Source organism: Macrotis lagotis, chromosome 8 (assembly GCF_037893015.1).
Source record: "Macrotis lagotis isolate mMagLag1 chromosome 8, bilby.v1.9.chrom.fasta, whole genome shotgun sequence".
NCBI lineage: Eukaryota > Metazoa > Chordata > Mammalia > Peramelemorphia > Peramelidae > Macrotis > Macrotis lagotis.
Window position 1 is genome coordinate 130,506,951 of NC_133665.1, and position 26,763 is coordinate 130,533,713.

Below are 26,763 nucleotides of genomic sequence, written 5' to 3' on the forward strand. Positions count from 1 at the left end.
TGAGAAGTCCAGGGGCGGCTAGTTGGCAGTGGATAGAGCACTGGCCCTGAAGTCAGGAGGACCTGAGTTCAGATCCGACTTAGCTCTTAAATCTACCTAGTTGTGCGGCCTTGGGCAAGCCACTTAACCCCATTGCCTTGCAAAAACATAAAAACAAAAAACGAAGTGAGAAGTCCCCCCAAGAACACCAGCAGTATTTGTTCCTAGAGGAAATCTGAAACACAAGATTTACAAAAACAAAACACTTCAGGCTTGGTATTAGTATGCTAAATCCATGGTGGAGAACTACTTGTAGATTTCAGAGAAACTACATGATTAATGATATATGAATGCATACATCTAAACAGTAGAAATGATATTTTATTCCTAATATTAATGGATGGGTTAGGAGTGGGGGGAAGGAGAGGTGCTGCTGTAGGCAAAGGGCACAAGAATCACCAGTACTTTAAAAGATGGTGCTTGGCATCAGTCATCAAAACGGTTTGGTATTGGCTAAGAAATAGAGTGGTGGATCAGTGGAATAGACTAGGGGCAATAGCAGGAAATGATTATAGTAATCTGCTGTTTTGATAAACCCAAAGAGTCCAGCTATTGGGATAAAAACTCTCTCTTTGATAAAAACTGCTGTGAAAATTAGAAGTTAGTATAGAAAAAACTTAGATTAGACCAGCACCTCACATCTGTTACCAAGATAAGATCCAAATTGTTACAGGATTTAGACATAAAAAACAACACTATAAGCAAATTAGAAGATCAAGGACTAGTTTACCTGTCAGATCTATGGAAAGGGGAACAGTTTATGACTAAGGAAGAGATGGAGAACATCACCAAAAACAAACTAGATGATTATGATTACACTAAATTAAAAAGCTTTTGCACAGATAAAACCACTGTAACCAAGATCAAAAGAAATGTAGTAAATTGGGAAACAATCTTTACAACTAATGATTCTGACAAAGGACTCATTTCTAAAATATACAGAGAACTGTGTCATATTGGGGGGAAAAAGCCATTCCCCAATTGAGAAATGGTCAAAGGATATGCAAAGGCAATTTACAGATGAGGAGATCAAAGCAATCCACAACCATATGAAAAATTGCTCTAAATCTTAATTATTAGAGAAATGCAAATTAAAGCTTCTCTGAGGTACCACCTCACACCTCTCAGACTGGCCAATATGACCAGAAAGGATGATCATTGTTGGAAGAGATGTGGAAAATCTGGGACACTATTGCACTGTTGGTGGAGCTGTGAATTCATCCAACCTTTCTGGAGGGAAATTTGGAACTTTGCCCAAAGGGCAACAAAAAGCAAAACCACTACTGGGTCTATACCCTGAAGAGATGATGAAAAAGGGTAAAAACATCACTTGTACAAAAATATTCATAGCAGGCCTGTTTGTGGTGGCAAAGAATTGGAAATCAAGTAAATGTCCTTCCATTGGGGAATGGCTTAGCAAGCTGTGGTCATCACACTCAATTTGGATCAATGTACAACAAGGAAACAAAGTAAAGACTGACAGGGGGGTGGAGGGGAGGGAAGTAAGATTGGGGAAAAATTGTAAAACTCAAAATCTTTAATAAAAAAAAGATGGTGCTCGGGGAGGGAATTATTTGGGTCACTTGTAGGGGGCCACAAATTTGCTAAATCTGCCATGTACAACACCATAATCCGCCCTGCCCCCCAAAGATACATGTTTCAGTGGCCCCAATTTTCTCTTTTTCCTTTGAATCCCCAGCACCTAAAGCTAGAACACACCTTATAAGTGCTTATTTTTTTCTTTTGTTCCCCCCCACACAAGGCAATGGGGTTAAGTGACTTGCTCAAGGTAAGGTCACACAGCTAGGTCATTATTGTCTCAGGCTGCATTTGAACTCAGCACCTCCAGGGCCGGTGCTCTGCCTATTTTTACTTAAAAATAAAAAAAATCTTGTCTCACAAGTTATGGTTTTGAGCCGCACCCCAACTGAGGCGTTAAGATGCTCCCCGCCACCCATTAGCAGAGGCAGGTCACGTGTCCTGACTCTGCCCACGTGCAGGCCCGGCTTCCGAGGCACACACCGTCACGCGGTCACACTCCAATTCCCGCCACAAGCGCAGCCAATCAGCTGGGAGCTTCGATTAAGCGCCCGCCCTGTGCCCTAAGCAGGGGGGGGAAGGGCTGGGCCTACCAAGCAGGCCCAGCCCCCGCGCGCCCGGGAGTTGTCAGGCCGCTGCCCGATCCGCACCCGGGGGTAAGGCCATCTGGGTTCGAATCCTTCACCTGCCGCTGGCGAGGTGGGTGGCCTGGGTCTCAGGTGTAACATTGCGACTCCAAGGCCCTCCCATTTCGACCTACTTGAAAATGCCCAAGAATCCAGTCATGCGCTTGATAGCGGCCAGCCATTGGCCAGACGGCGTCACGTGCCCGGGCCCTGATTGGCTCCAGATTACATCATCAGGCGGCCGGCTTTGCTCTCCCGCTCCAGAGGAGGGAGGGAGGGGGAAGAAGGGGAGGGGGAAGAAGGGGAGGGGAGGCGGGCCCAGGGCCGCGGGCAACTCGCTTCAAATGAGGGCGCGGGCGGCTGAGCCCGCGGGCGGCGGCGGGGACGGCGGAGACGGAGGACGAGGAGGCGGCGGCGGCGGCGGCCCTGCCCCATGGAGCCCAGTTGAGGCCGGGCGGGTGAGTCAGTTAGTTGGGCCGCGCCCCTCGAGGGGAGGGGAGGGGAGCGAGGCCCGGGGCGGGGATGGCGCGAACTGTCAGCGCGCGAGCCCGAGGGAGGGAGGGAGGGGCGCTGCGTACGCAGGTCCGGCACCCCGAGGCGGGGGAGGGCCGGAGAGGGGACGGGAAAAGGCTGGGGAAGAGGAGGGCGGGGGCGGGGCGCGGCTGCGCACTCTGGCGCCCGCCTCTCCACGCCCCGCCCCCCCCGCCCCCCGCCCCGCGCAGTCGCACTGGCCCGCGCCCTGCAGGCCCAGATCAGCAGGGACAGCTCCCGGCGGAGGCCCCGGAGCCCCACATCCGGGTAGCCAGCCGGCGCATCGGGGCTGATTCGGGGCGCGTTCTGAGTTGTCCGTGGTTCAGGAGCCCTGAACAACTCTCCATATTGCCCTTATTAACCATAACCAAGGGGCACATCGCCTTTCCTTTTGAAAATAATCCCTTGTGCAAGGATGCCAAAGACCTCGGAACCTTGCTTACGGAGAACCGATGTGTATCTTAATAACCTTCAGTTCCCTGAAAGAGTCTGTAAGGCAGAGCTAGAGCCATTGGCCAGGCAAAGACGATGTACAGCCCCAGCAGGACAGACGGAAGCCAGAAAGCACCCCACTTGTTACGTCGTCGAGTTGGAACTGGACTGCATTTGTCAAAGATTGTGGAAGAGGAGATTCCTAAATTAATTAGAAGGTCGGGTTAGACTCCAGAGCACTTGTGCTCTAAAATCTTGTTTCTGTGTTTTATACACAGAAAATGTAGGATTCATTTTAAAGTGTCTTTGGGGAAAGACTTTCTAACCCTGCCTCACTACCAGTGTGACTTTCGATAGTAAGGAAAAAAGTTTTTGTGAGCTGGGTCAGTCCCTTTCCCCGACCCCCACCCCCAAATCATTACAGTTTTAGTCTTTTCAAAGTTGCCTAGATATGATTTCTCTCTCATCACATTCAATTTGGATCGATGTATACCATGGAAACAACGTAAAGACTGGCAAAATGCCTTCTGTGGGGGGTGGGGAGGGAAGTAAGATTAGGAGGAAAATTGTAAAACTCAAAATAAATAAAAGCTTTAATAAAAAAAAAAAACAAAAAGAAAGTTGCCTAGGCTAACCCTCCAACTACAACCCATTGAGGCAGCTGCTTCAAGCTAGTCCCCAATCTGCTGGAGCTTGCTTCAGGGTGAGCTATCGCTTTCAACATCTCAGAACTGAAATAGAGCATTAGCAGGTGATAGTGGTAGAAAAATAAGTTATATAGAGTGATTTCTCAGAAAATTAGGTTAAGTGTTGATTAATTTCTCCTGAAAGTAAAAAAAGTAGATGTTCTACACATAATAGATGCTCAACAAATATTTGACTTTCATTGGGATTGTCTAGAACACTTGAATAAGTTTGACACAGAATCCTACAATGAAATTATTAAAACCAAAAAAACAGTATGAGTTTTATAATCATCCTTACCATAATGTAATGACCTAATTGATTCCAGATAAGAGAGGGTGTAGCTGATACAGGCATAGCTCTCTGTACAAGATCTTAGGGACATAAAAGCAAAAACCAAACAGTACCTTCTCTTCAGGAACTTTTACTCCAGTGGGATGTGGTATAGGGATTAGTAGGGAAATACAAAATAATAGAAAGTTATTTCAAGAACAAAGTGCATTAACTCCTGAAGGAATCAGGAAAGACTTCCTGGAGGTGTTCCCCGAGTCAGGAAAGAAAATCTAAAAGGATTAGTGATACCTGAGACCCTTTCTTTTAAACAATTATCTTTTGAGTTAAAACTTCCATGTTTAAGATTTCCATTTGAACTTTTTTTTAATTCTATAGTATTCCACAGGAAACAAACATCTAAATTTTGTTAACCTGATCTATTTTATAAGATCAGAATGAATTGGAGAAAAGGGGAAAGAAAATTTAGAGCACAGTCACTACACATTTTTAGATGTGATCCTGTCTATTAAATTAGGTAAGTGAGCATGATGTTGACTTTATTCATAACTAATATTTCTCAGTCAAATAACAAGTTTTGTAAACAGGAATACATAGAGTGCTCTGGATTGTATCAATCATGTTTGTATAGTTTTGTGAACTCCTTGAGGACGTGTTTTTGTTTTTCTTTGTCTCCCAGTACTTAGCACGGTGCCTACTCTCATATATATTGGGCACCTAGAATAGGTTTGGCTTGTTGACTTGACTGTGCTAAACAATGGGGATACAAGTGCACAACTGAGATGCTTCCTGCCCTCATGGAGCTTAAATATATTTATGTAGCTTTTAAGGTTTACAAAGTACTCTATATCCATTCCATCATTTGATGTTCATAATTCTTCCATAGGCGCTTTGATGATTATTTTACAGATGGTGGACGCTCAGGCTGACAGGATCTCCAGATAGCAAAATGTCATAGGGAAAGGTCATTCTGTCTCCCAATCAAGCATGTTTTCCACAATAATTCACATTGGAAGAGTTTGCACTATGGCTGGATTGTTACATCTATCAGATATGGAGAAGATTTTTTTTTCATTTTCTTCACTGGGCTCTTTGGAGATCAAAAGTACTTGGGGCAAATGGAAGCTATGTTATTTTAAATATGTGTGTCCACAGTAGGTGTGTTGAGGGTATGTGTTATGTATGCATAATGTGTGCATTCTATTTATAGATTTATAGAGGAAAGAAAATCTTGGGAAATATTCTAGGATTTGCTTGGCTAGTCTTTAATTGTTAGTAATTTTTTGAAAAATTCCTAAAAGGGTAAGTAACAGCACTCTACATAAAGAATATTTTCCTTTAAATTGTTGTAGCAAAAGTGGGGTGAACTCTACCATTTCTTATTGTACTTTTCCTAAAAGTTCTGCTACTATCATAGCAAACTAAAGTCTCTATCTAAAAATATAACCCCAAGTTCCAGTTCTCGTTCTCTCTCTCTCTCTCTCTCTCTCTCTCTGCTTAAAAATAAAAAGCTCTTAATAAAATTAAACTAAAATTAAATGAACTCAGACTCACAAAAAGTTCAAGGGAATTTTAGGAAGGATTTTAAATTCTTATCTTTCTGACTCCAAGTCCAGTATGCTCACCACCATATCATCCAGCCACTTCCTAGGAATAGAACTGAATGTGATAGTCTAGATAAATACTGTAGAAACACCTCAGAATTTTTGGAATGCTGAGAACCCCAAAGTATGACTTTTCCCACAAAACATTTGGGAAAAAAAGTAACTTTAAACTATAAAAAAGTTACTTAATAGCAGTTTTTGAGTCAGTCAGTTGAATGCTATTTAGAGTCAGAATTTTGGAGCTAGATCCTTAGAGATCTCCTAGTCCAATCTTTTTTATATAGCTAAGAAAACAGGTTTAATTTAAAGTCATGTAGTTGCTTTAATATAGTAGGTTAAGAACAGAATTTTTTTTGTTTTGTTTTGGATGGCACCTTTATAAACATATATAAAAGTCTCACAAAAGCCTGGGAAGATAGCTTAGTTTTATATCTTATAGACTTATTGCCCACATTTAAGTCTCTCCACCATCCATCCCACCTTTTCCAGTACTTAATATAGTATCTGTAACAAACTAGGCACTTAAATGTTTTCTTTTTGATTGTTCATCCTTATTTCCTACTTGGAATCTGTGGTCCTAGCCCTTCATTTGTGTTGTACCTTTTTTCTAGAATGCCCTTTTTTTCTATCTAAATCCTTCTCACTTTCCAAGACCCCAGTTCAAGTTCTTTTTTCTCTGTCATACCTTTCCTGAATTTCTATATTATATAATTTTGTGATTAAGTCATATGATATCTTGTTTGATAATTATTCCATGTGAGTGTTAGTTTTATTTCCCTCAACTTAAACTCCTAGAAGTCTGGGACTTCAGTCTCAGATGTTTGTCTTGTTATTTAATTGCTTCAGTGATTAATCCCAGAGAAGCTATAGTTTTCCTTGGAATTTTGAAATCATATATAATTTAATCTAACATGGAAAATAAAGTTCTGTATCTCCTGCAATATCTAGTGCAGTGCTGAGCACTAATAGTCACTCAATAAATGCTTTTTCACCTGATTATTTTGATATGTAATTCCACCTTGGGTTTTTAAAATAACTTTTAAGGTTTAGGAGAGATACCTTGCTTTTTATATAAGATGCTTTGACTTCTGAATTACAAGTGATTAATCACTGTTTGCTGAACATTGTCAGGCACAGAGACCTAGTGTTAGAGTGCAGAGATCTTGGTTATTTGAACTTTATTAATTTACAGAATCCTCAGCTTCCAGTCTATATGTTGTATAAATGATATGAACTTCAGATTTCATAATGCAACTTAAGAAATTGAAAGGAGGTGAATTTTTTTCCTAAATGCTAAAAGCATCTACATCTTGAAGTATGGTATTAATCTAAAATATTAATATGGATTCTGCTATAGAATTTCATAAACCTCCACTGTTTATCTTGATATCCAATTGCTTCAGTGATTGGTCCCACAGATGCTCTAGTTTTCCATGTAATTTTAAAACTTAATATACTTTTCTCTTAAATTAGAATGAAAGTTCACCATTTTAATTCATGCCTTCTTGGGTGACATCTGAAACCATGAGGACAACACTAGCCTTCAACAAAAAGACACATAATCTCTTTGTTTTTTGTTGGGGAAAACCAAGGAGCAGCCTCTAGGACAGATCTTTCTCTTCTGAATCCTCCCTGTATTATTCATGGAACTAGAGAAATACAAACTGAAAACAGCTCTGGAAGAGACACAGATGATTTTTTTTTCAGGAAAAAAAGCCATACTCTTAGATTTCTCAGTGAATCATTTCAAGATGATTTAGCCAGAGCAATGTTGTTTGTTCTACCTGATACCTGTCTGAGAAAGGTGTTTAGTTTTACATTTGAACCAGGAATAGCAACATTCAGGAACCTTGGCATGGTATCCCAAGGCAAATCTAGGAATTTTTCCAGATCATATATTGCTTTTTTCTTACTAAAACAAAATCAAACTTTGCCTCAGTAACCTTCTTGATAATCAACTTTACTGCTTTGAATCTCTGAATTTTCCCTAAATGGAAAATTCCAGAGAGCAGAGATTTTCTATTACCTTCTATTCAAAGAAATAAAATACAGTTAAAAGTTTATTGTTTGTGTGTTTTTTTTTAATTTCTCACACTGGAATTCATTTTCATATAATGTATAGGGTCAGTTAAATTCTACAAACATTTACTGAGCATCGGTGCTAGATGTTGAGGAGACAAGAGCCTTTCAGTACTGCTATTGGCTAGACTGTATGACCTCTTAAACCTTTGTAGTTCAGGAGTCTGAATCTTCTTAGAGGTCTTAAAGGATGAACCACTGCTTAAGGCATTCCCATATTTATTACCCTTATCTGGATTCTCTGCAATAAGAATTCTCTGATGTCACAGCAGAAATGTCAGGTGTACTTTATTTGTTCACTTAGTTCTTCCCTTTTTTAAGCACAGAATTATTTTTTTTTGTCAGAATATCAGGATGTCAGTATTAGTTGAGCTCTGTTAATTGTACCTAGGCCAAGCCTGTCTTAAAAAAGTAAACTTCTCCTCACAAGCCTTAGGCAAGAAAGCATCTTTGCTGCTGTTATTTCACAAACATCCTTCCAGTTTTCTATCTTCTACCCTAGATTTTAGCAATTGATATTCCTGGTCTTCTCTTCTTAGCACATGGCATCCAGAATCTACTGCCCTCTTAAATCCTGTTAAAGGATCCAGTGTTAGATTCTGACAAGTTCTGCTATTTCTAGACACCTCTTCCAAAATTCCTACCCATCTGAGATATGATTAGGGTAAATGGCCTTGATACCTACAAGATAAACCCCAGCTGTAAAAGCCTTATGGCATTATTCCATTTTCCCTTGTGAAATTTCTGAAGGCTCAGTCAGAGCAATTAACTATAGTTAACTAGGCCCTTAAGCATTCATTCTTTACTTTTATCAAATAAATTCAAGAAGCTCCTTCAACTCTCTTGATCAGGTCCGTGTTCCTTGTATAAAACCAACTTTTTCATAATAAATGTCTTACAGTATGCTGTTGTAGCTTTGCTAACATTTCAATGAATATTTTGATGCAAATAATTTCTTAATGATATTTTTAAACTTTTTTTAGCCTTCGATCTCCCTGGTTTGACCTTTTTTCAACTCATAGAAGCAATTTGTGAAGTGCCCTCCATCTCTGACTTTGCAAATACTTTGTTTAATGTGAGAGGGCAGGAATTATTCATTATTGAATGTACTTTTGTTGCAAACTCCACTTGGATTGATTTTTCCTCTTTGTGAGTTCACTTTTTAAATTCAACACTGATTTATTCAATTTATGATTCTGAGATTTAAACATTTCTCTATTATGTATTAACCTGAATATTTTATATATTTAAATATCTGTTTCACTTAAGTTTTGGTTTTGTTGGTGTATAGTTTAGTAGCTTTTGGCAAGTTTATTTTTTCTTCATTTGTTGTCAATTCTTCATTTTTGATAATTTCATTTTTTCTATCTTTTTCTTTTAAAATGTTTTCTTAGTGCTTTCTGTTATGTACAGTCATGACGGGGGAAAAAGAACCTTCCTTTATAATACAGGAAAAACTATTCAATAACATCCTTATTATGAGCTAGATGACATTTTGTTAGGGGCTCCAGGCTTAGAATAGATATTTACTACCTTTGTGACCCTGGATAAGTCACTTTACCTCTATTTACCTAAGTTTTCTCAATTGTGAAATGGGAAAATTCTCGTACCTACTTTGAAGAGTTATGATGGTGAAATGAGATTTTTATAAAGTGTACCGTAGAATGCATATAGAACACAGAAGGGCTCTCTAAATGTAAACCTTTTCTGGTTGTTCAACAACTAGAAATATTATTGAGAGATGAAAATGACCCAGTTCCCTTCAAGTAGCTTACATTCCACTGGGAGGGAATCAGTTTGTCCAATTAAATTGTATATATTTCATGTACACACCCACATTCAAAATCCCCGTGATCTGTGCATCTTGCATTGTGTGAAATCTCTCCTAGTTGTGTATTCATCAGGTTCAGGCTGTTCTCAGGAGGGTGACAGGGACAGCATCTGGAAAAGGGGAACATTGTGCTGCTTTTTTTCCCTGTGCTTGTCCCTGATTCCCTCTTGTATCATTACTCCAGCTAGCATTCTTAGTACTCAGCCCACACTGGAGCTGAGTATGAGTGGCCTTCCTCTCACCCCGCCCCCCCTTGACTGGTAAGCCTGCAGCATTGCTCTACTGTGTGGCTCGGAGTTGACTCAATCATAGAAGGTGCCTTGGTTCCAGTGCTTACTGTTGCTTTTTAAACAGAGATGGACATTTTATTTATCCATTGATATAAGCTAATATTTTCCTGATATTTCACTAACCCTGCCCTCTGGTTTACAGGAATCTAACCTTCAGGAGGCCTTTCCTAGCTCCTGTGTTTCTGTCTCCTTACATACTCTTTTCTCCTATGAGAAAGTCCCAGAGGGTGGAAAATGTATTTCTGTCCTTCCTTGTATCAGCAATGCTTAGCCCAGCGCCTGAAAGATACTGATTAATAAACGTAATAGCTAGTTGGCACTGTTACTAGCTTCCTGACCCTGGGCAAGTCACTTAACCATTCTTTGCCTCAGTTTCTTCATCTCTAAAATATACTGAAGTAGAATATGGCAAGCCACCCCAGTATCTTTGCCAAGAAAACTCCTAATGGGACATGACTGAAACAATAACTGTAACAATAAATACTTGTTGACTAACTGACTAACCTTACATGCTACTTTAACAATTTCTTGATATCCCTATTATGCAGTAGTGTGTTCTTGTTTTCTGTGGTTTTGTCTTATTCTATATTAGCCAGATAAGAGACTTAATGTCTTGTATGAACTCATATCTTCTCCAATGTTAGACACAGTTCTCTTCACAGGACACTTGTTCTATAAATGAATGGATGAATGGATGAATGAATGAACTGATTTAAAATTAAAGGATTGATCTTAAAAACTTACACTAGTCAAAAGAAAATTGCTACAGTGCTGTAGCAGTTTTGCCCATGATCCCCATACTACTCTGTAATTTCTTTACTGTTTTATTAAGAAGTTTGACTATTAGGTCATTGTTTTATTTTTAAGATTTTTCTGACAGTTTCATTGTCACCATAGGTGTCATTGCAGTCTGTAAGAACTTGTGCAAGAGTAATCCAGGCTACAGATTCCATTTTTGTTTCAGTATTTAAAAAAAAAAGATTGGAATTTTTTTAAAATGCTACAAAGCCCTTACCTTAGACAAGGCATTTTGTTAGGTGTTGGGGTCACAGAGACAGATGTAGTCTGTCTATGCCCCCATGGAGCTTATGTTCTAAAATATGCAAACATAATAACATATTGAATTCATAAATACCTAACTTGTTTCAGAATATTTTGCCTTTATAAATCAAATTATGATTATCAGCCCTTTAAATTATATTTGGTCTCATAAATGGAGTTATAACTTAATCTTATGACTTTTCCCTCCTCAGTTCAATTCCATAAAGTGTTTGTTAAACATTGACTATGTGTTTATTAAACATTTACTATCAGAAATAAACATTTTGAAGCATCTGATAAAAATACAATGATCAGACTGAAAAGCTTGCTCTGGAGGTGAATTTTTAGGGGATTATTGCAGAAATTTGGACTTGGTTCTGAATTAACATTTTTAATATAAATATTTTATTTGTTTTCCATTTATATACAATGTAGTTTCTACCTATCATTTTTTGTAATGTTTTGAATTTTACAATTCCCCCCCAATCTTTTTTCCCTCCCCCTCCAAGGCAGTCTGACAGTCTTTACATTGTTTCCATGCTATACATTGATCAAAATTGAATGTGTTGAGTGGAAAAAATCATCTTTTAGGAAAAAATAAAATGTAAGAGACAGCAAAATTACATAGCACATAAGACAACCTTATTTTTTTGATTCTTTGGTCTTTGTTTAAACTCCACAGTTCCTTCTTTGGATACAGATGGTATTCTCCATCACAGATACCCTAAAATTGTCCCTGATGATTGCAGTGATGAAATGAAGAAGTTCATTTAGGTTGATTATCACCCCCATGTTGCTGTTCTGGTGTACAACGTTCTTCTGGTTCTGCTCATCTCACTTAGCATCAGTTCATGCAAGTCTTTTCAGGCTTCTCTGAATTCCCATCCCTCCTGGTTTCTAATAAAACAATAGTGTACCTTAAGGTACATACACCACAATTTGTTCAGCCATTCCCCAAAAGATGGACATTCTCTTGATTTCCAATTCTTCAATACCACAGATGGGGCTGCTATGAATATTTTTGTATAAGTGATGTTTTTAACCTTTTAACCTTTATACCTTCAGGGTATAGGCCAGTAGTGGTATTGCTGGATCAAAGAGTATGCACATTTTTATTGCCCTTTAGGCATTGAATTAACATTTTTAACAATGCCTTAAATAGAGACTTGGAGGGCCTAGAGTCCTCACACCTACTAGCAGTGTGACCCTGGGCAAGTAAGTCACTGTCTCAGTTTTCTCCTTGTAAAATGAGGGTAATAATAGCATTTACCTCCCTAGGTTGTTGTGAGGATCAAATCAGATATTATTTGGAAAATGCACAGTACCATTCCTGGTATACAGTAAGCACTTAATAAATGTGTGTTCCCTTCTTCCTCATCTCCCTTAAAATCATTCTCCAGGAATAAATGTTAACTGTACTTTGGATATATTTTTCCGAGGTCTGCATAGAAATGTTGGGCAATTTCTTTCCTTTGGGCATATGCCTTATGGGAATAGAAAGTATGAGAGAAAGGCCATTGGGAAAGTTTTCTTTACTCCATGATTGGGGAATGTGTACTCCCTGGTGTACAATGAGCTCATTTAGAGAACCTCTTTTTTATGTGATGCAAATGATGAGACTTCTCAAAACACAGAGGATGGTATTCTATGCTGAATAACAAATCATCTGGCTAATGCTACAAATCCAGACCTAGCAAAAATAGCAATGGAAGCATTTTAGTCACTACTCTATTTGAATTTTTAAAAGTATAAATGTCCACAATACTATAGAATAGTTTTGTTTTCTGCTAGTATCTTCTAGGGATTTCTATTCTGATTTTTGTGTTTCCTAAGTTACTTTTTTTCCTTAAGTCAATAGGAAACTTTCTTGACAGAGAATTTGAAATTACTCCTAAGGGAAGAGTGTTGATAAAAGGTTGATGATGCTTCCTTTGCAGAAGCACTTGTCTTTGGATTCATATAGTAAAGAACTTGAGCAAAGAAAATCCATATTCTCTGGATAACTAACATCTCTAGATTCAGTTGTTGATGTCCTTGACCCAGTTAGGAATTTCTATGCCACATTACATAAAACTGCATCTCTGCTTACTGCTTGTGTTTGGGACCTCATTACTCTCCTGCTGAGCAAATTCTCTTTTCTACCTTACACTGTAGCATTTCCAGATTTTTCCAATTTACAATCACTCTTGGCCTTTAGAAAATGTTGCCTCTCAAGTGGAATAGCAATTCCCTTGCAAGCCACTGACTGTTCAGCGAGTATTCACTGTCATCCGTGTTACATTGTCTAGTCAGAACATTTTCACAGCAGACAACTCAAGTGGGCTCTGGCCAAGATGTATCAGTTGGCCCAGCTTTTCATACACCAAAGCCAGAGCAGTAGCTCTCCCTTTGTGCTTTTCCTTTTCAAACTAGAGTGGGGAAGCAAAGAAAATTATGACCTCACTTCTCTTAAATTCTAGGACATGCTGAAGAGATTATCTTCAACTGAGCCCCTTGTGCAGTGAAGGCAAACCTCTCTCTAACGAATCAGTACTCACATAGTTGAAGCTTTCTGTCAGCTGACTGCTCTTTCCCTGGTCCTTTTAAATAGCTCTGACAAAGCTGATGTTTCTTCAGTCTTTACTTGCCTGAGCCACCTCTTATTTCCTTTTACCTTGCCATGGCCTAAATCAGAACTTCCTAGTTGCAGTAACTCATATTTTGCATAGAAAGTGATAACTCATTCAGTGATAGTACTTTTTAAATCATACCTATCTCCAAATATTTTAATTATAATTTTTAATTTTACTCTTTAATTATAAAAGTTATATATAAATGAACTAAGACCAATGAAGCCTTGAAAGTCTAAAGTCTAAAATCTAAATGTGGTCCTCCATCTAATTTTGTATTATTGAACTTTTTTCTCTTGTATTTTTCCAGTTTTTATTATACATAAAAGTTGTTTTTAAATCTTCTTTAAATTGTTCACATATATACACAAGGCATTGTTGTTAGTGAGTTGTGTCTGGCTCTTCATGATGCCATTTTGGATTTTCTTGGCAGAGATACTGGAGTGGTTTCCCATTTCCTTCTCCAGCTCGTTATACAGATGAGGTGAACTGAGTGAAGTGACGTGCTCAAAGTCACCCAACCAACTTGTCCAAGGCCAAATTCATCCTTGTGAAGATGAGTCTTCCTGATTCCAAGTCCAACTCTCTATCTGCTGCACCACCTAGCTACAAGGCATTGACTTACATTATTTAAAGGTAATTTTAGTATATATACATATATATATATACACATACACATATATATGTATATATACCACAATTCATTTTCTATACAAAGCTACTCAAAAAACTCGCTTGAAATCTATTTCTATCTATCCTATATATATATATATATATATAGTCATATACTTTAAAAATAGTTTTTATTAAACTAAGATTTATTTCTTACTCATTTTAAGTATCAAAATGTTAATCAATGTAGTATCAATATCTCACATCCTTTAAAAATTGGTTTAAATCTTTTCCCTTACATAAAACTGATTATTTCCTCCTGAACTTTTTGCTCTAAACTTCTCCTTATGAAAAATGCCATAAAGGGACAGGACACTATACCCCATACTATATAGCAACACAAGTAGAATAGTGGTATTAAAAAGATGGCCCTTTGTAGGCTCTTTTCTTCCTTTTTAACTCTGGACCTGACTCATTTTCCAACTGTACAATTTATATGTACCGATATAAATACTGGTGGAAAAGAGACAGAGGCTGTCCATATAAATGGATGTCATTATCTGGGCAATATATAATTCTTCATCCCCTTGATCTTTTGTTTGAATGGCTACATTTCATCTTCTCTTCCAGGAATATGTTTTTCAACAATATCTAATGATCCTTATTATATGAACCAAAACTCACTGGATTCTAAATGATATATTTAGCCTGCAGATAAAGGAAACAACTCTTAAAGATTATAAATTGGGGGGAGCAGTTGCTGTTCTGCATTGATTGACAGTTGTTACTGTTTTTTTAACAGAGAATTCCTTGTACCAATAAAATCCAAGTCTAGACATTAAAAAAATTTGCCATTCTTAGTAGAGGTTTGTTTTTTTAATCAAATTACTATTCCAGTGCAGCAAATCAGATTCCTTTAATAATATATAATAATAATAATAATTATTATTATTATTAACAATAATAATTTAGTGCTTTAATGTTTTACAAAGCACTTTGCATTTGTTTGTTAGTTCATTTGCCCCTTATAAAAGCTTTGTGAGCCCGGTACTGTTATTATTTTTATTTTTTACAAATGAGGAAACTGAGGCATAGAGAGGGTATCTTACTTTTGCAGGGTCCCACAGGCAGGATTAAGACTTAGGTCCAGAACTCTATCCACTCCGTTAGAGTGGAATCATAACAGAACCAGGGCTCTGGACTCCAGCTTCATCTCTGATTTTGTGGCAATGAAACTCATCTTTGAAAATAAAACAAATGCAAATCTAACTCATAATTTTTAAAGTACCAACCTGCACGTTGCTGGGGGGGGGGGGGAATGGAAGAGCTAAACTAAATATTAGCCAGACATTCTACCTCAAAAGCTGAGAGCCTGAAGGATATTCTTGAAGTTGACTAACCCAACACTGGGAGCTTGAATCCTAAAGTCAAACATCTTAATTTTTTTATCATCTGTATTTGGGGTATCTAGGAGGAAGAAGAGGAGGTCATAAGCATTTATTAGACATCTATGGAAATCATATAGTCAGAACTAATTGGAAGAGGTTTTATTAGGAACTGAGATTTATGATGTCATTTCAGGCAGAGCATGACCAGAGAGAAGACTTCTAGGTGGGAATGGGATTTTTCTTCTTCGTACCTTTTTATTTCCCCTCATGATTTTGAAGTGGTCTCTGGTGAAGCCCATTTAAAAATATCATCTTCCTTAGAATTTCTTTGTCCCTGCTGGTTGGGGAAAAAAGAAACTTTGTGTGACAACTATTGGTTCTCCAGAACAGCCTGACCTGCTATATAACTGAGATCTGTGTTCCTTTGTACAAGCCAGTGAATCACTATGAATGGAGCTCATGTTTCCTATTGTGTTCTGATGGTCTTAATACAAATGGGGATTTTATTAGGAAAAATATAAGGACAAACAGTACATATTTCATATAATAGACATGGTTTTATTACATTTTAAGAATTTAATTTGTACTGATCCTGTTATAATGTTTACATATTATTATTATTATCATTATTAATATATTTTTAAAGTAGTGATAATTAAGTTTCCAGGGTAGAAAAAAATTAATTCCAATTATAATCGAAGTATTAACATTCTTAATTTTATTCTTGTTATTCATAAAAACAGACTGATTTTTCAATGATAGATGTATACCTGAATCATATAAATTCATTCCATTCAATTTGGTTTCAGAAAATGATACCAGAGAACATTTTGTGGAGAAGGAATGGAGGAACAGAAATGCTACTCAATGAGTAGCTACTTGTGAGGATGATTCATAAAAGAAAGGTTTCTTTTTGTTTCAATGTTTTTAGAGTTTTTATCCTATATATTTCTACTCCTTGATCAACCAAATTCCTAGAAAAAAGCTTCCCCAACATTTCTTCTACTTGCTTTTTTTTACTTCTGAACCCTTTTTCAATCTGACTTCCAACCTCATCACTCAACTGAAACTACTATCCCAAAAGTTAACAGAGATATTTTTAATTGTCAAATCTTATAATCTTTTCTACTTTCTCATGCTTGACTTTTCTTCAGCAGTTAACATTTGTTGACCACCATCTTCCTAAATACTCTCTCTTCTCGAGGTTTTCTTGACACTGCCCTCTCCTTATTCTAACTGCCTGTTTGACCATTCCTTCTCTGGATGCTTTTCTGACTCCTTATGACTGGGGGTATATCTGGAATTTCTCTTCTGTTCTAGGCTTCTCATTTCTCTTACTCTACATTTTTTCACTTGGTGATTTCCAGGCTACACCCTTAGGATTAATTTGAATCTGTGTCTGACTCCTACATCTCTTCTGAACTCCAGGCCTGTGTCACCAATTTTCTGGTGGGCATTTCAAACTAGATATCTCAGACATGCCTCAAATTCAGCAAGTCCAAGATTGAATTTGTGATATTTTCCCTCTGGAGCCCCTACCCCATTGAGGTGTACCCTTCCATCTTTGACTCTGCACTCTGCCTCCCCTCATGTGTTCGATCCTCAGAGATTGTCCTTGTCCTGGATGATATCATAACCACCTCCTCCCTTGTGCTCTTCACCTCCAGACCAGACTGGGCCAGGAACCTCCTCATCAGTGCCCTAATCCACCCCCCCCATGCCATCTTCCACATTGTGCTTAAGCAGAGTTCTGAGTTGTGCTCAGAAAGCTTCAGGTTCCCTATTGTGACCTCTGTGTTAAATATTAAAAAGCCCATCTCATCCTGGCCCCAATCAACCTCTTATTATCCAACCTAGCCAGATTGACTTTATTGCTATTATTTGATAAATCAAGTACCTATTGTGTGCCTGACACTGTGTCAAATTCTGGGGGTATGCACGGTGAGACAAAAGATTGTCTCTAATGAAGATAGCATGCAAAAATTATATATACAAAAAAACTTTCTACAGGATCAATAGGGAAACGGTGAAAAGAGGGAATTAAAAGGGATCAGGGAAGGCTTTTTAAAGGATGTGGAACATTAGTTGGAACTTAAATGAAATCAGGAGCGGGGAGAACATTCCCTGGGTGACAGCCAGAGAAAATGCCTGGAGCTGAAAGATGGAGCATTTTGGGTTTTTTTTTGAACAGCCCAGTGCAGATGGGTGTCACTGATTAGAAGAGTGTGGTAGAGAGTAAGGTGGAAGAAGACTGGGAAGGAAGGGAGAGGGGGGATGAGGAGGTGGGGCTAGGTTATATAGACTTTGAATACTAAGCAGAGCATTTTATATTTGATCCTGGAGTTGATAGGGAACCTCTGAAGTTTATTGGGTGGGGGAGAGAAGTGATATAATAAAATGTGTTCTTTGGGGAAAATTGTTTTGGTGACTGAATGGACGAGGGACTGCCATGGGGCGAGGCTTGAGTCGGGCAAACCCATCAGCAGACTATGCAATAGTCCATGTGTGAGGTAATGAGGGCCTGTACCAGGGAAGAGACAGTGAGAAGACAAAAGGGAACCTAATCAAGTGATGATACAGGGGTGGCTAGATGGTGCAGTGGATAGACCACCAGCCCTGGAGTCAGGAGTACCTGAGTTCAAATCCAGCCTCAGACACTGAATAATTACCTAGCTGTGTGGCCTTGGGCAAGCTACAAAACCCCATTGCCTTGCAAAAAAAACTTTAAAAAAAAAGATGATACAAAGAGGAAATGAACAGTTCTTAGATATGGTAGGGATGGAAGCCTGAAAAAGTGAGGAGTCTGGGATGGCCCCGGTTTGCAAACCTGAGGTACTGAAAGGATGCCCTCTTCAGTGATAGGAAAAGAGGGTGAAAGAGTTTGGTGGAAAGATGATGAGTTCCATTTTGGATATATTGAGTTTGATACCTATTAGAAATTTATTCTGAGATCTGATTTGGAGTTTAAGAATTGTATATTACCAGAGAGATTGGAGAATGATTTATAGATTTAAAAATTCTTAGCATAGAACTAGTCATTAAATCCATGGGACCTGATGAAATTACCAAGTGAAGTAGTATAAGAAGAGAAGAGAGCTCAGTACAGAACCCTAAGGGAAACACCTATGTTTAGAGCGGGTGATCTGGAAGAGGAGCCAGAAAAGGAGAGGAATAGTCAGATAGGTAGGAAGGCCAGAAGAAAGTGGTATCCTAAAAACCTAGGGGAAAAGGATCAAAGAGGAGAGTGACTAGCAGTGTCAAAGACTGTAGAGAGGTCCAGGAGAATGAGGTGTGAGAAAAGACCATTAGTAACTTTGGAGAGAGCAATTTCAATGGAATGGTAAGATTGGAAGCCAGATTGTAAGGGGTTATAAAAAAAAAAGTTAAGGAGAAAAAAATGAAGGTACCTATTGTAAATGGTTTTTTTTAAGGAGTTTAGCTACAAAGAGCAAGAGAAATATAAGAAGATAATTAGCAGGGATGGAAGGATCAAGTAAGAGATTTTCAAGATAATTTGCTTTCAGTAGGAATTTAGCTAGGAGTGAGGAGGGAGGGAGGGAGAGAGAGATTGAAAAGAAGTCAGAGTATGGATGACTAAGAAAAGCTCACTTGACCAAGTAGGGGTTTAGCCTTGTTAAGAAGTAAAGCCACTTTCCCTTATAAAACTAGAGGGAAAGAGGAGGAAGGAACATAAGGCATCTGAGTGATAGGACATAGAGAAGAGGGAGCTCTCAATGAATGGCATTTAAATGTTTTCTCTAAAATGGTCTCAGAGAGGTGAGTTAAAGGGAACCAGACTGACTATAGCCACTGAGAGAGCTATAGTGAGTCTATTAGGGAAGTATTTTAGTAAGATTATCCAACAGCAGTAAAATCCCAGTTAAGATTATGTAACATAAATTTTAGTAGACCCTGTCAGAAAGATTGGGTGATTTTCTCTACCTTCATTTTGCAGCCCTCCATCTCCTCTCTCCATACTTTCCCATTATAACTATCAGTCCCCTATGCCTGGAATGTATTTCTTCCTTTCTTTTAAGACTCAAGTACTATCTGATCTTTCTTGGTCTCTCCCAAATCTGCCTTGAATCCATTTTATATTTATTTTACATATTCATATATGAGTGTGTATATGCATAAATGTCTAATATGTAGATGTCTGCTCTGAGAGAATGCAATCTCCCTGAGAGCAGGAGCCACCCATTTTTACCTATGTCCCCAGAATACTAAGGAGAAAGGCATGATGCTAGAAGGACTTTTTCAGGCTGAAATATTTGCCACTATGTCTTTCCACTAGGAACACTCTTGATTCTTATTCTTGAACCGTTATAGGTATAAACAAACACAATTATTCTGAAACAAGGTTGGATTTTTTTTTAAGAATATAGGGAAAATGGGGCAGCTAGGTGGCAACATCTCTGGCACCTCGCTATGCCCTGTTTGCTTATTCCTGACTGGCTGTTGGCAGAAGCAGACTGTTCCCTGCCTCTTTTGAAAATTCTCTTGTTTTCCTACTGAGTTCTTGTGTGTGTTATGAAGGGATGCCTCTAGATCTCTGTTCATTTGTAGAGCAGAAATAATGACACTCTAGGAACCTGAGGACTCCCAGAATTCCTTTCCTGATTCAAATTAGCCACTTTGTATACTTTCTTATGTTCTCTTTGATAATTTCTAACTCACAGGTGCCCCAGGTCATGGATCTTCTAGAATTTTACCTTCGAAATTTTATAATGTCAAAAATATCTTTAAAAGTTATAAAGATATGTTTAAAAAGTAATGATCATTAATAGTAATAGCACTGTTTATTCAATAATTGCTACTTGCCTATTTAAATCTGTTTATGTATATGTGTGTATACATGTATAAACATGCATAAATGCACTTATATCTTCATGTATTTGTGTGTGTGTCATAAGAAGCAACATGATATAGTTGATAGCAAACCAACTTTGGAGTCAGGAAAAACTGTGTTCAAGTTCTACCTCTGATACTTACTGGTTCTATGCCTCTGAGCAAGTCATTTAATCTCTTTTTGCCTAACCAACTTTGTAAAACTAGACATATCCATTGTGGTTCCATTTCCTTTGTTGTTGTATTAGAATGACTGGCTTCTGAGACTTCTTTCCAACTCTCCAAATCAGCTCTTAAATTGTAAAGAAGTTGCCCTTCCGTGTTAATAAAGTTAATTCACTGGGTATTGATGAAAACCCAGGTTTTCATATAGGCAACAAATAAAAATAGAATAGCAAAGCTTTTAATTAGGTCAAAATGTATATTTTTAAAATTACATGGGATAATCAAGTAATAAAATAATTATCTTCTTTATATGTACAAACAGGAATGATCTCCCTTTCACAGATTCCAGGCAGTGGGAATGGAAATACTCTGACAACTTGTATCTTGGTGGGAACACTACTTATTTTTGTTTTGGATAATCTGTCAGTGCATCCCTGCTACTTTTGCATCCAGAGTGGAGAGAGAGACGTGAATGAGTGAGTAATTCTGGAGTGTGTGTGTGTGTGTGTGTGTGTGTGTGTATGTGTGTCTTCATGGCTTTCCTGTGACACTTGCCACTGCACAACTGATGAATTGCTTGCTTTCTGGAGCTTTGGACTGCAGTGGCTATAGCCAATAATGTAGCTACCTAAAATCCAGCATAAGTAGCTTTCATGCCAGTCAGTCATGGGTTCGGGCTTTGATGAGTGGTCCATGCGTTTCCAGTCTGGGTGAGATAGCATGACTCAGGAGACAGAGAAAAAGATGGAGACTAAGGCTATTCTGGACAATCTGCCAGGAGGTTAGTCAGCACATTTTTGAATACATAAATAGCTTTACCTGACTACACATAATAGGACCCCTTAATTAGAACTAACACCTTCCTGACCATCTCTGTCCAAGGAAAGTCCCCTAAACTTTCCTGATTATCTGGAGTAAGTGAATTCTTTTCAACTTCCATCATGCCCTGCACTTCTGCATCTTTAGCCCTATTTATGCCCTTGTCTTTATATCTAAGCCTTTTTCTTTATAGTTCCAGAAGTTAAAAGGTATGAGGAAGAATCAAAGATACTGAATTCTGTCTTTAACTCTGTCTCCCAGAATTTCTTATTTTCCTATTAGGCTTAATTCAGGTTGCACCTTCTGTGGGAGATATTCGATGGTTTCCCACCCTTCTATGCTCCCCTCAAATTGGCTGGTATTTATTGCTTGAGTAACCATGGAAGTAGATAGAAAGTTGGTTGAGAAAGGAAGCCTGAGAATAGTCCACTTTAGCAAGAGCAAAAGACTGTGAAAGGGAAGTATAAGAGACAAGGTTAGAAGTTTGAAATCATATTATAGAGAGCTCTGAGTGCCAGAATCAATAATTTGTATTTTATTTGGTAGATGCTGGGCAAGACTGAAGGAATTTGAGCAGAAGAGTGACATAATCAACAGATTATTGTAGGAATAAAAAGGAGAAAGGAGAAAGAATGAATAAATCAAAAGAAGCAAATTACGGCATAGTAGGATATTCTGGAATAGCATAGAGATTACCCATACCAGGAAACTTGGAGGACTCGGGAGCATTTGCTTCAACTTTTACTGTTTGTGTAACTATTAGTTATCCTCTCTTAAGTCTCATTTTCCTTATCTGCAAAATAAGAATCATATGTTATAGGAGTAAATATTAATATATAATATAATAGAATAGAATATGACATGATATGATATGATATATTATGATATAAATATTATAAGAGTAAAAACATGTGTACCATTTATATTACATATTATGAGAAAATATTATAAATCTGGATTTTATTAGTTTCATTGTCTTATTCTTATATTTTTAGATGAGATTCAGAAAGGAATGGTCATTGGATTAGTTGCTAATAAATTATCAAGAATTGATTCCCTTTAATAAAAATCATGTAGCCTTTCCCCTTAACAGTTTTTGTTCGAAATGTCAAAATTTAACTTTAATCCAATTTATATTTTAGAGTCTTTCTTAAAAGGTTCATTTAGTTTGCATTTGTTCTTTTTGAATAAATAGAAGTAGGAATGTGCCTGCCATTGAATCATTTTCTCTATAAAGTCACTTCATTGTTTTGGCCTGATTATCAGACTTGACCTTTAAGATATGGGGGTGGTCTCACCATTCATAGAATAATAGAAACAGTCTTTCTAAATGTAGATAAAGTTTAATGTTCTCTATTTAGTTATAAATATATTCACTTTATTCAAGTCTTCAGATTTTCTCAGTGTTTTAATTTGTAAATTCACTTATTTTATTAATATAGTTTAGGGATACTTCCAGACAGTGCTAGGGAAGAGAAAGTATGTCTGGGAGAAGGGTTAGATTAGTATGTAAAATGTGATTAAAAACAATTGCTCTCTTATTTTGGACACAGGCTGAAGTGATTGTGTGGTTTGTTCTGTTTTTAAATTTTTGATTCACTTTTTGATTGCATAATAAAGTAGAAAGAACCTTGCATTGGAGCTAGAAAATGTGGGAACTAGGTCTGTGGTACCACCAGTGTTCACTTGTCTGCAAAAGTGTCTTCTAATAAACATTCTAACTCTGAAAGTTCTGTGGCCTTTTTTTAAATGAACATTATTCATTTTCTGTTATGTGTATATTCAGTCCTATACAGGAAAAAGAAAATGAAATTTAAGACTACTCATGTATCAGAGAAATTTGAGGATTTATCCATTATTCCCCAAGTTGCCCAAGTGATTTTTTTCTTGAAACTCGTGTCTGACCATATCGTTCCTCTGGTTCATTGAGTCAGATTAGCTCCCTATTCCTCCAGAATCAAATATTACTTCCTCTGTTGAAATTTCAACCTTTCCAGTCTTCTGCTACCATACCAACTGCACAAGGCCTCCTTGCTATTCTGGTCACAAGATATTCATCTCTTGACTTGATGCCTTTTCCTTAACATTCTCTCTTGATTGCTTTGTGCTGAAATCCCATCTTTTGTAAGAGGTCTTTGCAGGTGCCCTTAATTCTGGTACCTTTAGCACCTTACATCTGAGATTACCCATCATCTACTTACAGGATGATTCCCTTGGGATCTGAAGCAATGGCTTTGGTTTCATCATTTTATAGGATTTGTGATTGTTGGGCTTTTCAGCACTCTTGAAGCAAACAGACCACTTTGAAGGTAGCTGCTACTTGAAGAGAATGAAAAGTAGAGAAATTCTATGAAGAATTCAAGAAGATCTTCTGGGGTATCTAGGTGGTGTAGTGGATAGGAATCAGGAGTACCTGAGTTCAAATCCAGCCTCAAACACTTAATAATTACCTAGCTGTGTGGCCTTGGGCAAGCCACTTAACCCCATTGCCTTGCAAAATCTAAAAAATAATAAAGTAACTGTAGATATTAAATACTTGGCAATCTACCTCCTAAGACATACCCAGAAACTATATGAATGTAATTATAGAGCACTTTGCATGCAAAAAAAGTCAGATCTAAATAATTGGGATGATGTCAATTGCTTAGGTTGAGGTTTTATAGTAAAAATGACAAATAAAAATAGAAGGGCAGAAAGTAGTTTTACAAAACTAATCAACCTATTAAAGAAGTGTGCCAGTATGTGGGACTTCCCCATCCACAATTCTTTACTTGTACAAAAAAAACGGGTAAGAGATGCAGTGTTGATTCATTTTTAAGATTAAATTTGATCATAATTACACAGTGGCTAGTTTCCCTTTTTTTCCATTTTCATATTTGTCATTTTGCTTTGTAGTTCTGCTTACTTCATTATGCACCAGTTCATATAATTTTTCTATATTTCTTTGTATTTGTATAGTGATTATTGATTATGCTACTGTTCCTCAGTTCTCCAGTTGAGAACTGCAGATTAGCCTAGCTGCAGTTCTAGCCTAAGAAAGCTTTTGCCTTTTGGTTTCCCCTCATATAGAGAGGAGGTGGCAACAGAGTTGTGTTCTGTTACTAACCCACTGAGTTGACTTGTGCAGACCTTTCAGAGCAGGGCAGCCATTGGAGTAGGTATGATGAGAAAATATGAGGTAAGGGGATTAGTCTTTTCTGCTCTTTATCTGGTTTTTACCTCATTATGGTTCTTGGATTCTTTTTTATTTTATTTTCTTATTTTTTTGTTCTCAATTACATGTCAAGACAATTTTTAGCATTTATTTTTACAAGATTTCAAGATCCAAATTTTCCTCCCTCTTTTCCTCCCTTTCCTTCTTCCTAAAATGTAGATAACCATTTAGTATAATCAGGTAGATGTAGATTATGCATATATTATCATGTAAAACATTTCTATATTAGTCACAGTTGTGAAAGATGGAAAAAAAAAGAAAAAATAAAGTAAGTGAAAGAAGATTGTTTCAATCTGCATTCAGTCCATCAGTTCTTTATCTAGATGTGGATAGTATTTTCCTTTATGAGTCCTTTGTATTTGTCTTGGCTCACTATATTGCTGAGAAATGCTGAGTCATTCATTGTTGATCATCACACACTGTTACTGAATGTGTGTACAATGTTTTCCTGATTCTACTCATTTTTACTTTGCATCAAGTTGTACAAATCTTTCTAGGTTTTTCTGAAATCTACCTGTTTATCATTTCTTACTGTACAATAGTAGTCTCTTACATTCAAATACTACAGCTTGTGCAGTCATTCCCCAATTGATGGACATTCCCTCAATTTCCAATATTTTGTCATCATGGAAAGGTCTGCTATGAATGTTTTTGTACAAGTGGGTCGTTTTCCAGTATTTATAATCTTTGGGATGTAGTGGTATTGCTAGAACAACAGTTTAGTTGTTCTTTGGGCATAGTTCCAAACTGCTCTTCAGAATGGTTGAATCAGTTCACAACTCCACCAATAGTGCATTAGCGTCCCAATTTTCCCACATAACCTCCAGCATTTATCATTTTCTCTCTTTGTATTTTAACCAATCTGATAGTTTGAGATACCTCAGGAATTATTTTTATTTACATTTTTATTTTTTTCTTTCTTTTGCAAGACAAATGGGGTTATGTGGTTTGTCCAAGGCCACACAGCGAGGTGATTATTAAGTGCCTGAGGCCAGATTTGAACTCAGGTACTCCTGACTCCAGGGCCCGTGCTCTATCCACGCCACTTAGCCACTCCATTTGGATTTTTCTAATCAAAAGTAATTTAGAGTACTTCCTTATATGCCTATAGAGAGTTTGATTTCCTCATCTGAAAACTATTCATATTCTTTCACCATTTATCAATTAGAGAATGACTCGTATTCTTATAAATGTGACCATTATATATATATATATATATATATATATATATATATATATATATATATATGAGAAATGAGGCCTTTTTCAGAGGCGCCTGCTGAAAAGATTGTTTCCCAGCTTTCTGCTTTCCCTCTAATCTTAGTTGCATTGATTTTATTTAAGCAAAACCTTTTTACTTTTATGTAATAAAAATTACTTATTTTACATTTTGTAATTCTCTCTCTATCTCTTGTTTGTCATGAACCTGTATGTCACTTAATTCTTTGAGAATTTGGATGCTGTACTACTTGGCGCATATATACATATATATATATATATATATATATATATATATATAATATTTATATTATTTCATTGTCTATGGTACCTTTTAGCAAGATGTAGTTTCCTTCTTTCTTTTGGATCTAGTTTTACTTTTGCTTTATCTGAGATTAGTATTGCTACTCTTGCTTTTTTTTTTAATTTCTTATGCATAATAGATTCTGCTCCAGCCCCCTTATCTTTACTCTTTGTGGATCTCTCTGCTTCATGTGTATTTCTGCATATTGTAGGATTCCGCTTTTTGATCCAATCTGCTATCCACTTCCATTTTAGGGGAGAATTTAATCCCATTCACATTAATGGTTATGATTACTAACTTTGTATTTCCCTCCATCCCATTTTTCCTCCTGTTTGTCCCCTCTCTCCTTTCCTGTAGAGAGTTTCCTGAAGAGTAAGATAGATTTCTATATTCAACCAATTTCCCTGTGAGCCAATACTGATGGGAGTAAGGTCCGGATGATGTCCTTTGCCACCCTCCCATCTTTCCCTCTACTATAATTGTTTTTCCTGCCTCTTCGTGTTAAATAATTTGCTCCATTCTGCCTCTCCCTTCCTTCTGCACCTAGTGTACACCTCTTTCTCTTCTTTTAATTATGTTTATGTAATTCCCTCCAGTTC

At 37.4% G+C, this 26,763-nt stretch overlaps 1 protein-coding gene across 7 annotated transcripts in view; it reads left to right on the forward strand.

Moving 5' to 3' along the window:
- Positions 1-2,514: 2,514 nt before the first annotated feature.
- The window catches only part of PTPDC1 (protein tyrosine phosphatase domain containing 1), a 91,208-nt gene continuing 66,959 nt past the window's right edge, over positions 2,515-26,763 (forward strand). For 2 of the 7 annotated variants that reach the window (XM_074198354.1, XM_074198351.1), the window contains exons 1-3: positions 2,515-2,662; positions 14,030-14,232; positions 20,932-21,085. Coding sequence is in view for 1 of the 7 variants with exons in the window: in XM_074198351.1 (XP_074054452.1) it covers positions 21,082-21,085 (4 nt within the window). In the remaining 6 variants the exon portion in view is untranslated. Of the gene's footprint in view, positions 2,663-3,210; positions 4,660-14,029; positions 14,233-20,931; positions 21,086-26,763 lie in introns of all 7 variants that reach the window. The other 5 variants (XM_074198357.1, XM_074198356.1, XM_074198358.1 and 2 more) reach the window with 4 other exon arrangements.